This window comes from Artibeus jamaicensis, unplaced genomic scaffold (assembly GCF_021234435.1).
Source record: "Artibeus jamaicensis isolate MK-2021 breed Jamaican fruit bat unplaced genomic scaffold, CSHL_Jam_final scaffold_3151, whole genome shotgun sequence".
Classification (NCBI taxonomy): domain Eukaryota; kingdom Metazoa; phylum Chordata; class Mammalia; order Chiroptera; family Phyllostomidae; genus Artibeus; species Artibeus jamaicensis.
Genome location: NW_026522037.1, coordinates 6,057,279 through 6,069,687, shown reverse-complemented (window position 1 = coordinate 6,069,687; position 12,409 = coordinate 6,057,279). Strand labels below are relative to the sequence as shown.

General features: G+C 61.5%; 1 protein-coding gene across 1 annotated transcript; it reads left to right on the top strand.

Moving 5' to 3' along the window:
* Positions 1-6,096: 6,096 nt before the first annotated feature.
* TLX3 (T cell leukemia homeobox 3) lies at positions 6,097-8,414 on the top strand. Its single transcript, XM_037127873.2, has 3 exons — positions 6,097-6,658; positions 7,010-7,253; positions 8,204-8,414. Exons 1-3 carry the CDS (start codon positions 6,097-6,099, stop codon positions 8,412-8,414), a joined length of 1,017 nt encoding a protein of 338 aa, XP_036983768.1.
* Positions 8,415-12,409: the final 3,995 nt, after the last annotated feature.

Genomic DNA, 12,409 nt, shown 5'->3' with positions numbered 1-12,409 from the left:
GGAAAGCTCTCGGCTTGGCCCCCCGAGCTCCCTTCCTCCCCCAGAGCGCGCCTGTGCATCACCACGCCGGAGGTTCCATCCAACGTGCAGAACCGGCCTGGCACGCGGCCAGGAGCTGAGATCAGTGACTAGATTAACCGCCAGTCGAGTGCTGAGCATGAGAACAAAGAACAGGATAGCTTTGGAGAGAGAAACCGGGGAAATGGTAAGTCAGGGTGGTGGGGGGGTGAACCAGAAGGGGCATTTGAGGGAACTCAGCTCCCGTGGCCAGGAGAAGAAAAGTGCACCCAGAGGGCAGGGCAGGGCGGAGGAGGAGAAGCCGAAAGTTTCGAGACAAGCATTAAATGATCGGAACCACTCTCTCGTATTGAGCACACCTGCCCAGCCCTGCAAATTGCTGTCTCATTTAAATTTAATGCTTCCCAATCAGAATGTCAGGTGACTATTCTCATCCCCATTCCAGAGATCAGAAAACTGAGCCTAAAAATCTGACCCAAAGCCACACAGCTAGAAAGTGGACAAGCCAGGATTCAAACCCAGGTCAGCCTGGTCCAAAACTCATGTTTCTCTTCTACCTTAATCCCTCAGACTAGGTCCTCACAGCCAGGCTTGGGGACAGTTGGGGAGCAGGGGGCGGGGACAGGGGGTTGGAGAGCGGGGTGCATCTGGAGCCTTTTGGAGCTTGCCACCCCCCACAAAGAAAGGCCGGTCCAATCCCTCAGCCCCTGGTGTGTTGTGTCTGTGCTTTCTGCCACCCACTCCTCCTCCCCCGTGAACTTTATAAAATCATTCTGAGACTTTTTAATGTTTTATTGAGGTGTGAGTTTATGATGACAGCAAACCTTTCAAACTATGGCAAGAGTAACCTGCCTCCTTGGCATATTAAAAAATAATGTTAGTGTCGATTTTTACGTCTCACTGTTCAGATTGCTGATAAGAGCGCTTCCCTGACAAGATTCTTTCTGAGGTTTACAGAAAGCGTAATAAAATATGTAAGTTACATTTCCACAAACAAAAGCTATAACATAAGTTATTTATAAGTGTGAGATACCAACAGTATCACGATAAATAAACCATAACGCATACCTGCAACATCCATCTTAATGTAATTTGCCCAACAAAAGTGTTGAAACGAAGTCAAATTTAGTAGAGAAATCTGTCAGGAAGGGAGCAAAGTTGTAGAAGAGAAAACAGGAAAAATGGCTGCTGGGCGGTGGAAGCGAACGGCAGGGCACGTGCTCGGGTTCGGAGGCTCCACAAAGGCCGCGAGCGTGCCTGCTCACGCACCGACCAAGCCCTGCCATCCCGCACACACTGCTTTCTGCACTGGGTCCCTGCTCACACACGCCCCTGCGTCCTCCACCAGCCTGTCTGTGGGGGGAAGGCGTCTCCTCCCTCCCCCTTCTCCCCTTACACCCTCTTCCAGCCCCCGGCCCCCCCGGGAGCCAGCTTTCTCAGGCTGCTGCCAGGGCGCACCCCCAAGGCCAGGGCCCAGGTCTGGCTCAGCGCAGGGTCCCGGAAAGCATGCGTTCACTCATTCATTCACCTATCACAGAGAAAGCCGGGAGTGAGACAAGTCTCTGTCCACAGCTGGTGAGCAGGATAACGATCTCCGATCCAAAGGCAATGATGAAAATCAACAGGGATGAGGCATTCTGGGCAGGGGCTGCTGAGGAGGGTGGGCTGGGAGGCCTCAGCTGACCCGGGTGTCCGAGGACAGACAGGCACCAGCCAGAGAGCTGGGGGAAGTGAGTGCGGAGCTGAGTGCCGGCAAATTCCCGCACACGCTTCTGGCCCCTTTTCCCCAGGCTCTGGGCTCAGCCCCAGGACATGGCATCAAATGCCACCAACACTGTCCTGTGTTAAGGAACTCCAGGCCAGTACAGGGGACAGAAGTGAGCCCCACCACAGCCAGCCCTCACCCCACTCCTGGGTGACCCCCCGCTAATTCCTCTCCCTGCTGGGTCCTGTGACTCAGAGTCCTTCCTACCTGCTCCCAGGGGGAAATGGGGATGTGGCGTAACGGGCCAAGCATGGGCTTTGTAGACAAGGCGGCCCTGAGTTCGAATCCCAGCCCCAGCCTTCCCAGCTGCATGCCCCTGGGCAGGGGCTTCACTCCCTGGACCAGATGTCCTTGAAGCCTCACAGCACCCGGGGCTTTGCCTTCCTCCGGCTGGCGGAGTCCAGGGCCCTTCCAGACCCTTCAGGAAAGTTCTTCCCGTAGCCCACCCATGGGAAGGGGGAGGGGGCGGAGGGAGGCAGCGATAAAGAGCTCAAACTGCACTGGGCCTCTCTCCGTGGGGAAACCGAGGCCCAAAGATGGGACATGATTCAGAAAACTTGAATGGGCACTCAGTAGTAAATATTTGCTGAACGAACGGATGAATGAGTGATCGATTTCAGCAGGTGTCTCTAAGCGTGAGAGACTCTGACCAAGGTGTGGGCTCGGAGACCAGGCAGGCAAGTGACCAGGGGACTCAGCACATGCACCGAGTTACACGCCAGCATCTTCATCTCTGGAAGTTGCCCGTAATATTTTCATCAGTCTTTCAAGAACCCCGATTCCATCTCTCCCCCATTTCACAGACAGGGAAATGGAGTTCGACTCAACGCGGGAAGTCAGTGGTAGAGCAAGCCTCTTGCACACACGCAGCTGAAATCCCAGCATCCTGCCTGTCGCGTCTGGAGCCCTCCCCCTCCTCTCTGACTCCCAGCAAGGCCTGCACCAGCTCTGCCCTTTCTCCCAGCTTCTCCACGAGGAAGTATTGAGAATACATCGTATCCCAGGCAGTCCTTCTGGATCCAGGACCCCTGGCCCCAGGTGCCCAGCTCTTAGAATTTTGATTTGTGTGTGTGTGTGTGAGATTGTTCAATTGATAGCAGGTGAGCAGGAGCAGGAAAATTCTAATCTCAGAAACACCAAAAAAAGCATCAAAAATACTTGGCTGAAAAAGGTGCCTAAAAGTCAATGTATGGCCTTAAACATGTTTATTAAAAAAAAAAAAAAAAAAAAAACCAAGAAAGATTGAAAAAAATGAACTAAGTTTTCACTTCAACAAAGAAGAAATTAATTGATAAAAAATAAATCGAAACACTCCTGAAAGATGACATAAAAAAGAAAACAATGAAATAAGTGTCTTTTAAGACCAATGAAATGCACAAACCTTTGGCACGTAAGATCACAAGGCACAACCGAGTAATGCTGGGAATGAAATGCAGACGATATTAACTCAGATTCGCATGAGAGTTTCAAATGAGCTGAGTATTTCCAGTGTTACAACAATGAATTCGAAAGCCTGGATGAAACGAACCATATTCCGGGCACTGGCTTCCAACTCTGAACGTGCCTCAGAGTCATCTGCAGGCCTGGTTAGATGGGAGTGCTGAGCCCTAGCCCAGATTCTGATCCAGTGGTCCTGGGCTGGGGGCCAAAAACCTGCGTCTCTGACACATTCCCAGGTGCTGCTGCAGCGGCCACTGTCCCAGGGACCATGGCTGCCCCCTTTGCTCCTTTCCTGACATCCCTGCCCTGGCCCAACGTGCCTAGTGCCGGGTGCCAGAAACCCAGGGTCTCCGGGAGCCAGGTAGGCAGAGCCCTTCCCCGGCCAGGCCCCGAGCTGGTATTTCCACCTGGAAGGGCTCCCGCGGTCCCAGGATGTTGGTGCCACTGCTCTACTAGCTGAGGAAACTGAGGCACAAGGGGGACCAATAATTCCTTGAGACCACAGACCTGGTAAACAGAGGCACAAATGCGATTCTTCAGCACCAGGCCGCTCTCCATGGCCTGGGACCGGCTCGGCCCACACTGCCCACACCATCTCCCTGGTCCTGTGCCCACAGACCTGCAGGGTGGGACTTCTCATCCCAGTTTCACCCGCTGGGAAGTGGCCAGGATAGGCCTGGAACCCAGGGCTCTGGAAGTCAGAAGGGAAGCGGGTGAGGCGCCAAGGCCAGCTCCTGCGCTGGGGGCTGGGAGTCTGGTAAGCGCCAGGACCCTCAGTTCCCACATCAGGTTAAAAAAAAAAAAAAAAAGAAATGGAACCAGAAACAGCCTCTCCTCCCAGGGCTCTGCGGAGGCACAGGCGCAGCGCCACTTCCTGCCTGGCACCCTCCGGGTCCCCAACCACCTCCAGCAGCTCCTGCTGCCCTAGGTGTGGAGAAGCCGCCAACGTTCCACGCAGACACTTCCACAGGCCCCCGGGGGAGCTGCTGCACAGACGCGGGGAGTGAGGCTCCGGGACGGGCCGAGACCGCAGCGCCCCCGCACCGCAGCGGCCGCGCCCGGGGTTAGAAGCAGTGGCGTCTGCTCCCTCTGAAGGCTCCAGGCCCCTGGAGGGAGTGGAGCAGGCCCCACCTCACAGGGCCCCCTGCTCCCCGCCGGACGCTGAGGTTCCACAAAGGGCCGGAGACTTGCCCAAGGTCACACAGCCGGTGGCGACCGAACTCAGGGGCCTGGGACCCCTCCCCCACGTGCTGCCTACTGCCCTTCCTCCGAGACTGGCTCCGCCGGAGACAGACACATCCTTCTCTCCAGGATGCTGAGCCTCCGCAAATAAAACTGCGAACAAATAAACAAGAATCCTAAGAATCAGCCATCAGCCATCAGCCATCACGCTGGGGCGGGGAGCGGTGGTGGGGGTGGGGAGGTGGCGGGCAGCAACCGGCTCGGCGCCCACTAAGTGCCAGGCCCTAAGCCAGGCGCCCTCAGCCCTGACCTCCCCGCTCGCGACAGCCGAGCGGTGCACGCATTGTCCTTTCTACAAATAAGAAAACCAAAGCCTGAGACCGGGAGACACTTGCCCAAGGTCACTCAGCTAGGAAGTGAGCGGCGCTAATTTGGACTCATTCTGGCCAACCGCGCATCCCACCTCTCACCACGCCCGCGAGGCGGGGAACGCGAGGGAGAGGCCTGGCCAAGGGTGTAGCCGTCAGTTTGCACCTGACAATTCTAGAACCAGCGGGTAGAAAAGGACTCTGTGTCTCCCCTGCGGGGGTGGGTGGGGGGGCGGGGACAGGTGAGGCTGGCGCGGGGGGTGACCGCCCCGCATGCATGCGTTCCGGTCCACGGGGCCTCTGGGCTGCCTGGACAGCCCCGAGGGTGCGAGCAAAGCGGGGAGCGGTTCCAACGCGCAGCCTGCCCTGGAGCCGGAGGAGCTCGCTGCTCTGGTTACCCGAAGAAATCCCGCTGTTTGCTCTGAATATGAGCCACTCCCGCCCTGCCCCTTGGGAACCCTAGGTCCCCACACCTGCTGCGCCACGGGCGGGTCCCCACGAGCGACCAAGTCCTGTCCATCTTGCAACGAACTTCGAGGGGCCGGATCCCCTCTCCCCACCGGGCGACCCAGGGTCCCGAGCCCCTCCGGGCAGGGCAGGCGTGGGCACCTCTGAGTCACTCCGTCGTCCTCCCGGCGGGAGCCAGGGAGCGTCTCCAAAGTGGCCGCGACGCCGCGGCCGAAAGCCAGGCGGGGGCGAATTCTGCCCACGCGGGTCGGTGTCCTCGGCAGCGCGGAGCACGCTGCGGTACTCGCGTCGCCCCGGGCGCAAGGAGCGCGGAGCCTGCGCCCTGGGGTGCGCCCCTTTCGTTGCTCCCGCGGCGCTGGAGTGTCCAAGGCGCTTCAGTGGATCTGCGGAGTCATTCCGGGGTTGCAATTCCATTGTAACTGAGAGGATTCATAGGGTTTGGTTTTTGCTCAGATGAAAGAAAAAAAATTTTGGAAGAAAACGGCAACCCCCCTCAGCAAAGGACAGTTTCACCAGCAGAGCGCCCCAACCGGTCCCGCGCTGCGGCGGGGAAGCGGCCCAGACCCGGAGGAGCGGGGAGCGTCTGCTAATTGCAGCTTCGTTAGATTTCGTGTTTGGGAGGCTGCGGTTCGGGCGCTAATATCCGCCGCCCATTATCCCAGCTAATAAATTTGACCTATTGTTCGTTTGTTAAAATGATGTCACCTTGGAACAGTCCCTAAGCTCCTATTTCCATGAATTAGGCCTTTATTGAAAGCCGGGAACCAATGGGAGGAGAGAGGCTTGTTGATCGCAGCCAATGGCTGCGGCGGGAGAGGAATTAGCAGCGGAAACTCCAGGTTCGGTTCAAGAAAGATGACACAGAGCCTGTCGGGCCCGCGCACTCTTGGCAAAGTTTCAGTGCGACGAGAGGCGCCGGGCGCTCCATGGCCGCGCCGTAACGGGGACCCAGCCGCCTCCCCGCCCAGCCCAGCCCAGCCCTTCCGCCCGCCCAGGATGGAGGCGCCCGCCAGCGCGCAGACCCCGCACCCGCACGAGCCCATCAGTTTCGGCATCGACCAGATCCTCAACAGCCCGGACCAGGACAGCGCGCCAGCCCCGAGGGGCCCCGACGGCGCCAGCTACCTGGGAGGGCCCCCGGGGGGCCGTCCGGGCGCCACATACCCGTCTCTGCCCGCCTCCTTTGCCGGCCTCGGCGCGCCCTTCGAGGACGCAGGATCTTACAGTGTCAACCTGAGCCTGGCGCCCGCCGGCGTGATCCGGGTGCCAGCGCACAGGCCGCTGCCCGGAGCCGTGCCGCCGCCTCTGCCTAGCGCGCTGCCCGCCATGCCCTCTGTGCCCGCGGTCTCCAGCCTGGGCGGCCTCAATTTCCCCTGGATGGAGAGCAGCCGCCGCTTCGTGAAAGACCGCTTCACAGGTGAGCAGGGCGGGCGAACAGGCGCCGGGCCACGGCCCTCCCGGGGCCAGGGGCGCCGCCCCAGTGAGCTCCACTCCGGGAAACGATTCCGGAGGCCCAAGCGCGGCGGAGGCCTCCGCGCCCAGGGATCGGGGCAACCACGGGGGGACGAGAATCTGGGAGTTCGGGGAAATAAGCCTGTGCCCAGGGCGTAGGGGGGCCTCTCCCAAGCGGCTTGGTGCCGCTGGGAACGCGCGGGACGAACGACATAGCAGAGCATTCTGCGCCCCACTGGGCGGCACGGGGTCTGCGTGGGGCCTGAAAGGCAGTGGGGCCGGGCTGGGCCTCAGGGCGCCTCGTGTGTCTCCGCAGCGGCGGCAGCGCTCACGCCCTTCACGGTGACCCGGCGCATCGGCCACCCCTACCAGAACAGGACGCCGCCCAAGCGTAAGAAGCCGCGCACGTCCTTTTCTCGGGTGCAGATCTGTGAGCTGGAAAAGCGCTTCCACCGCCAGAAGTACCTGGCCTCCGCCGAGAGGGCGGCGCTCGCCAAGTCCCTCAAAATGACCGACGCGCAGGTCAAGACCTGGTTCCAAAACCGGAGGACCAAGTGGCGGTGAGAGAGGCCTAGCCCGGCCCATCTTGCACCTGCCCTTCACCCGCCCCAGGCTGCAGCCTCGCGCTCTGCCCATCCGACGCTACCCCTGCTCCGCCTTGCCGGCCGCGCCTTGCCCCCGACCCTGCCTTCCCAGATTTTCGTCTCCCTTCGCTCCTTCCCGCCGGCCTGTGTTTCTCTCCCCACTCTCTCGCTCCTCGGCTTTCTCCTCCGTGGCCATTCCTGTGTCGCTCTCTTGCTCCTCTCCAACTCTCTGCCTGTGTTATTCTGTCTCCTTCCCTCTCCTGGTTTCCTCTCACCTGCCTTCCCCAACACCACCCCACCCCACCCCTTTCCAACTCCCCTTCTCCCTGCACTGGTCCTCTCGGATTTCCGACAATCCGTGCGCACTCCACGTTCCCCCTCTAGCTCCCCATCCCGACCCCAGCGCCCTGTTTATCTGATCCCTGTTTGCATCCAACCCGCGAACGGCGAAGCGGTCCTGAAAGAGGGGTCCGAGACAGGGCCCGGGAGAACCGGAGAGGCTGACCCCGCCCGGGAACAGCGCTCGGGCGGGCGCTGCAGAACCAGCCTGCCCACCCGCGGAGCGCAGTGGGTTCCCGGCTGGCTGCCGCAGGGCTAAGTCTGTTACACGCACGCCCTGCCCTTGTCTCACAAAAGAAACAATCTTTGTCGTTGGCAAAGCCACAATACCCGGGCGTGCAGGTGGGCAGCGGGCGGAGTCCCCTCCCGGCGACCTCCCGGAGCACAACAAAAACAAGCGACCCAGCCCAGCCCCGGGACGCGCCCGCCGGCCACCGGCGTACGGCACCGGCAGGGAAGCAGACGGGCTCTGCGCCTCGAGACTCCCGGCTGGCCTGGGCTCCCGGGCGGGCTGGAGCCCCGCCGGCGGCCCGGCGGTGCCGGGTGCATGACGGTGCTGCCCCTCTCCCTCCCCTCCCCCCGTGCAGGCGGCAGACGGCGGAGGAGCGGGAGGCGGAGCGGCAGCAGGCGAGCCGGCTCATGCTGCAGCTGCAACACGACGCCTTCCAAAAGAGCCTCAACGACTCCATCCAGCCGGACCCGCTCTGTCTGCACAACTCTTCGCTTTTCGCGCTGCAGAATCTGCAGCCCTGGGAGGAGGATAGCTCCAAAGTCTCCGCCGTCACCTCTCTGGTGTGAGCCACCCACCCGCACGGTCGCCAAGAATCGCCGCGTCCACGCGGTGGGGCGCCTCGGGCCTCCAGCCGGGCTGGTGGGGGGGAACCGAGGCCGAGAGGGGAAGGGGCCACCGAGCTCCAGGAGGCCCCGGGGCGCAACCGCATCCCCCCGGGCCGAGGAGGGGGCTGGGCCGGGGCTCCGCGCGGCTGCACAATCCGAGCCCCCTCCCGGCGCCCAGTCCCGCCCCAGGCCAGGGCCCTGACAAAGAAAGCGCCTTACGTTTCTCCGCCCCACGCCCGCTTCCCCGGGCCGGGCGCCTGTATTATACTTTGTACTTTTGCCCAAACATGTAAATAATAAAAGTTTCGGCTCCCCCCCCCCGCAACCGGCCACCTGCTTCCCCCCCGGGGGCCTTTGGAGGAGGGGCGGCCGACCAGGTGGTGGGGGAAGAGCCAGTGGCTTGGGGCAAGACTGCATTTAGGCAGGGTCCACTTCTTTCCGTCCCTTTTATTTAAGTCGTTTTATTTAATAAAAAAAAAGGTTAGCTATTTCACTTAACGCCGCTTTTATTTTGTTTTCGTTCCAATAATGCTCGGTGACCCTCCCCCCGGCGTGCGCCCCACCCCTACGAGGGTGGAGTCCTGGCCGCGGCGTACGGGGCACGTCTACGTCTCCACGGCTCCTCCGTACCCGCCTCCGCTCCAACCCACGCCCGGGCCCCGCGGAGGATCCGTGGTGCAGGTCAGTGTGTGCCCGCCGCCCGCAGTCTGGGTGCCCGCGGGACAAGGCGCGCGTGGGAAGGGCCCCCTAGGCCTGGTGGGACTAGACCAGCGCCGGAGTTGCGGAGCGACAGGCCGTCCCAAGTCAAACCGACCTGGAGGGTGGTAGGCCCTGTGACCTCGAGTCACAGGGACCTGTGACCTGGGAACTCGTAGCCTTCCCACCCCGCCCCCCAGCCCCCAGTCCACAGCCCACTGTCCACTGCTTTCCCAATGAGGCCTGCAAGAGGCCCCGGGCGGGCCCCGCCGACCAGCTGCACCAGCTCTGCGCGCATTGCGGAAGGGCTGTGCGTAGAGCGGGTGCGCCTCCTGGGTCTCCAAACTCTCGGGGTCTGGGACGACCACCGCTCCCAGCCCAGGACACCCGCGCTCTTGTAGGTTGCTCGGGACCACAGGTAGAGCGTGACGTCGCGTGACGTCACTGCGGGCTGGAGCGGGGCGGCGCCAGGAAGGCCCGAACCCCTCATCCAGGTGGGAAGCGGTGTGGCCCAGTCCACCCAGCGTTACTTGGACTCAGAAGCAGGGAGTTTGGGGACCGCGGGTTTGGCAGCCGGAGGCCCCTTCTGACAAAGACGGACGCACTCGAAGCGTCTGCGAAGGTCTTCTCTTGCTTTTTCCTTTCGTCATTTTCCCTTTCGGTCTTTTAAAAAACTTTTCTTGCTTCCGGCCTCTCCGATTCTTTCTCTACTGTGTTCTCTGCTTCCTCCTCTACGTTACTCCTCCGCGTCTCTGCGCGACTATACCGTCTGCCTTTTCTGGACAGTTTTACGTTTCTCTCCCTAGTCGCTCCCCCTCTGTGGCTTTTCGCTTCTCTGACTTGATCGTGGCCTCTCGACCTGTCCCTTTCTCCATTTCTGACTCTGACTCCCTCTGTCTATCTCTAGGTTTCTCTCTCCCCCCCTCTCTCTCCTTTTTTGTCCTTGTGTTTTCTCCTGCTCGTCTCTGAGCACCTCTTTGTCTGTCTGTCTGTCCCCCTCCTCAGTGCTCTAGGCCGCGCTCCCAGTGGTTCCTCGAGACTAACCCCACTGGGCGCCGTCCCAGAGGCCCCAGAGCGGCCCTGCCCCCTCCTCTCTCCGCCTCCCTGGGGCCACGCGCCACCCCGCGAGCTTGGGTGTTGGTTGGGGCGCCTTCGATGCACGCGGGCCCCGGACCGTCTGCGCCAGCCGGCTGGAGGCAGGGGAGGGTGTCTAAGGAGCGCGGCCGGGGCTCCCAGGATTCCTGCGCCCACCTCCACCTCCGAGCCCCACTGATCCGGAAGCTGGGGTCGCCGGGGACCGAAAGACACTCCAGAGAGGGCCTGGGGGGACTCAGAACTCAAAAGGCGACGAGTTGTGCCTCTTCGGTCGGTGTTTTCCTGAAGTGCGTCTGTCTTCTCCGCTGAGAAACCCAGTGACTGCCGTGCTCCGTCATCCGGATGCCAAAGGTTGGCCCCTCGGCTGGGGATTTGAGCACCGCAGACCTAGAGCGACTTTTCTTTGCCTCTGCCGGCCAAACAGCCCCTTCTCCGGGGCCCGCCGTCACCTTCCAATTTCCCCCACTTTCAGGCTATTTCTCCGTAGTAATCTGCTTGGTGGGGTTTGTTCTCCTCAATTATCTTTGTTGTTTTACCAGGATGACCCTCCAGCCTTGGGACAGTTAAGGGACACACTAGCGTATTTTTCTTTTCTCTCTGTTGCCTCGCTTTTCAAAAAAAAAAAAAAAAAAAAGCCTCTGACTGCAAAGGCCACTGTGAGTCCGACAAGCTCCGGGATGGGGACCTACTCTCCGTGCGGCGCTGGGGGGACCCAGGTTTCTCCCGCCACACACACCCGGTGCGTCCTGGCGTTTCTCCTCTCCGAGCGCTTCGCCCCAGCCAAGGCCGGGTAAGGCCACAGACCGGGCAAGAGTCTCTTCGAGTTAGGGCGCTGAGCCCACTTGCGTGGGACCTGGTGGGGACTCAGTGCCCACCAGAGCAGTGCGGGCGCCCCCCGTGGGTGGGAGCGGTTGCTGAGCGGTTGCTGGGTGTTCGGTGCCTAAACCCCTCCTTCCCAATGTGAAAAGCCAGCGCCCGGAGGTCGCCGTGTCCACTGTAGCCGCGCAGCAATACAGCCGAGGACGCGCCTCTGAGGGACCCAGCTCCCAGCCCCTGACGCCAGCTCAGCACGGCTTTGAGGCAGAGCCGGGGCGCGGAAATATCCGGACCGGACAGGCGCCCCCGAGGCTGAGTTTAGGGGAAAGAAGGCCTGGAAGAAGCTGGGAGGCCTTCATGGGCTCCTCCTTGGAGATCCTCACCCAACATTAGGGCCCACTTTGGCCTGAGGAAGTGGCGAAGCTCTGGGGGCCGTGGGAGTGGGGACGCCCAGCCCGGCTGCGGCGGCGAGAAGCAGCCGACCTCGGGCCAGAGCAGGAGACTTCGCCTCGCCGCCCTTCCCCGCAGCCTGCCCTCGCCTGGATTGGAGCGTCTCCAAAGCCGCCCCATTTTACAGACGCGGGACGGAGGCAAGAGGCAGCCTCTGGGCCCAGGGGGCTGGTTGAGCGAGAGCTCCCAGTGCGAAGGTTTGGGGGCACTGCCTGCAGGTGGGGAGGCCTGGGCCCGAGGAGTCCGCAAAGAGGGTCCCCGCTGTCCGGCCCAGGACGAGTAGTTAGGCCACCGGCAGGCTCCGCAGCCAGTGATGTCCGGAATTACGGGGATGTGACGGGACCGGCGCGGGGACGGAGCAGAACAGAGCCAGCCAGACAGACCGACAGGGAGGCTGGCACTCGCTTCCACGATGTGGGAATGACCCCCCCCCTTCCTCGGCTCCCGGTACAGCACCGCCGCCGAGAAACCGTGCACCTCGTACGCCTGGTGTGGTTTACGGCTGCTGAACGTCTCTGCCAGGTTGGGCTGCTCGTCTTCTCTTCGCGGTGAGAAAAACCTACGTTCGCATCAGTACAGAAATTAATTCTAGGTAGTGCAGCGGCGAGAACCAATTAGTTCTGGGTAGTGCTGCGCTCTCGCCTCCAAACCCCGCGCTCTAACACTTGGGAGAAAAGGGGGTCCTTTGCGTGGTGAGCGCTGCGGGGCGGCCTAGGGGCGGCTGCAGCCACCCCGACCCTAGGCCCGCGGGTCTAGTTGGACAGAAGGGCCTTCTCGCTCCAACTCAGGCAGTCTCGGCCTCCGAGTTCCAAGGGCTCCAGCACCGCTTGCCTCCCCGGCCTGAGCGCCGGTGTCCGTGGAGGAGCTGGGAGACTTAGCCGCGGCCGCCTCGGCTCGGC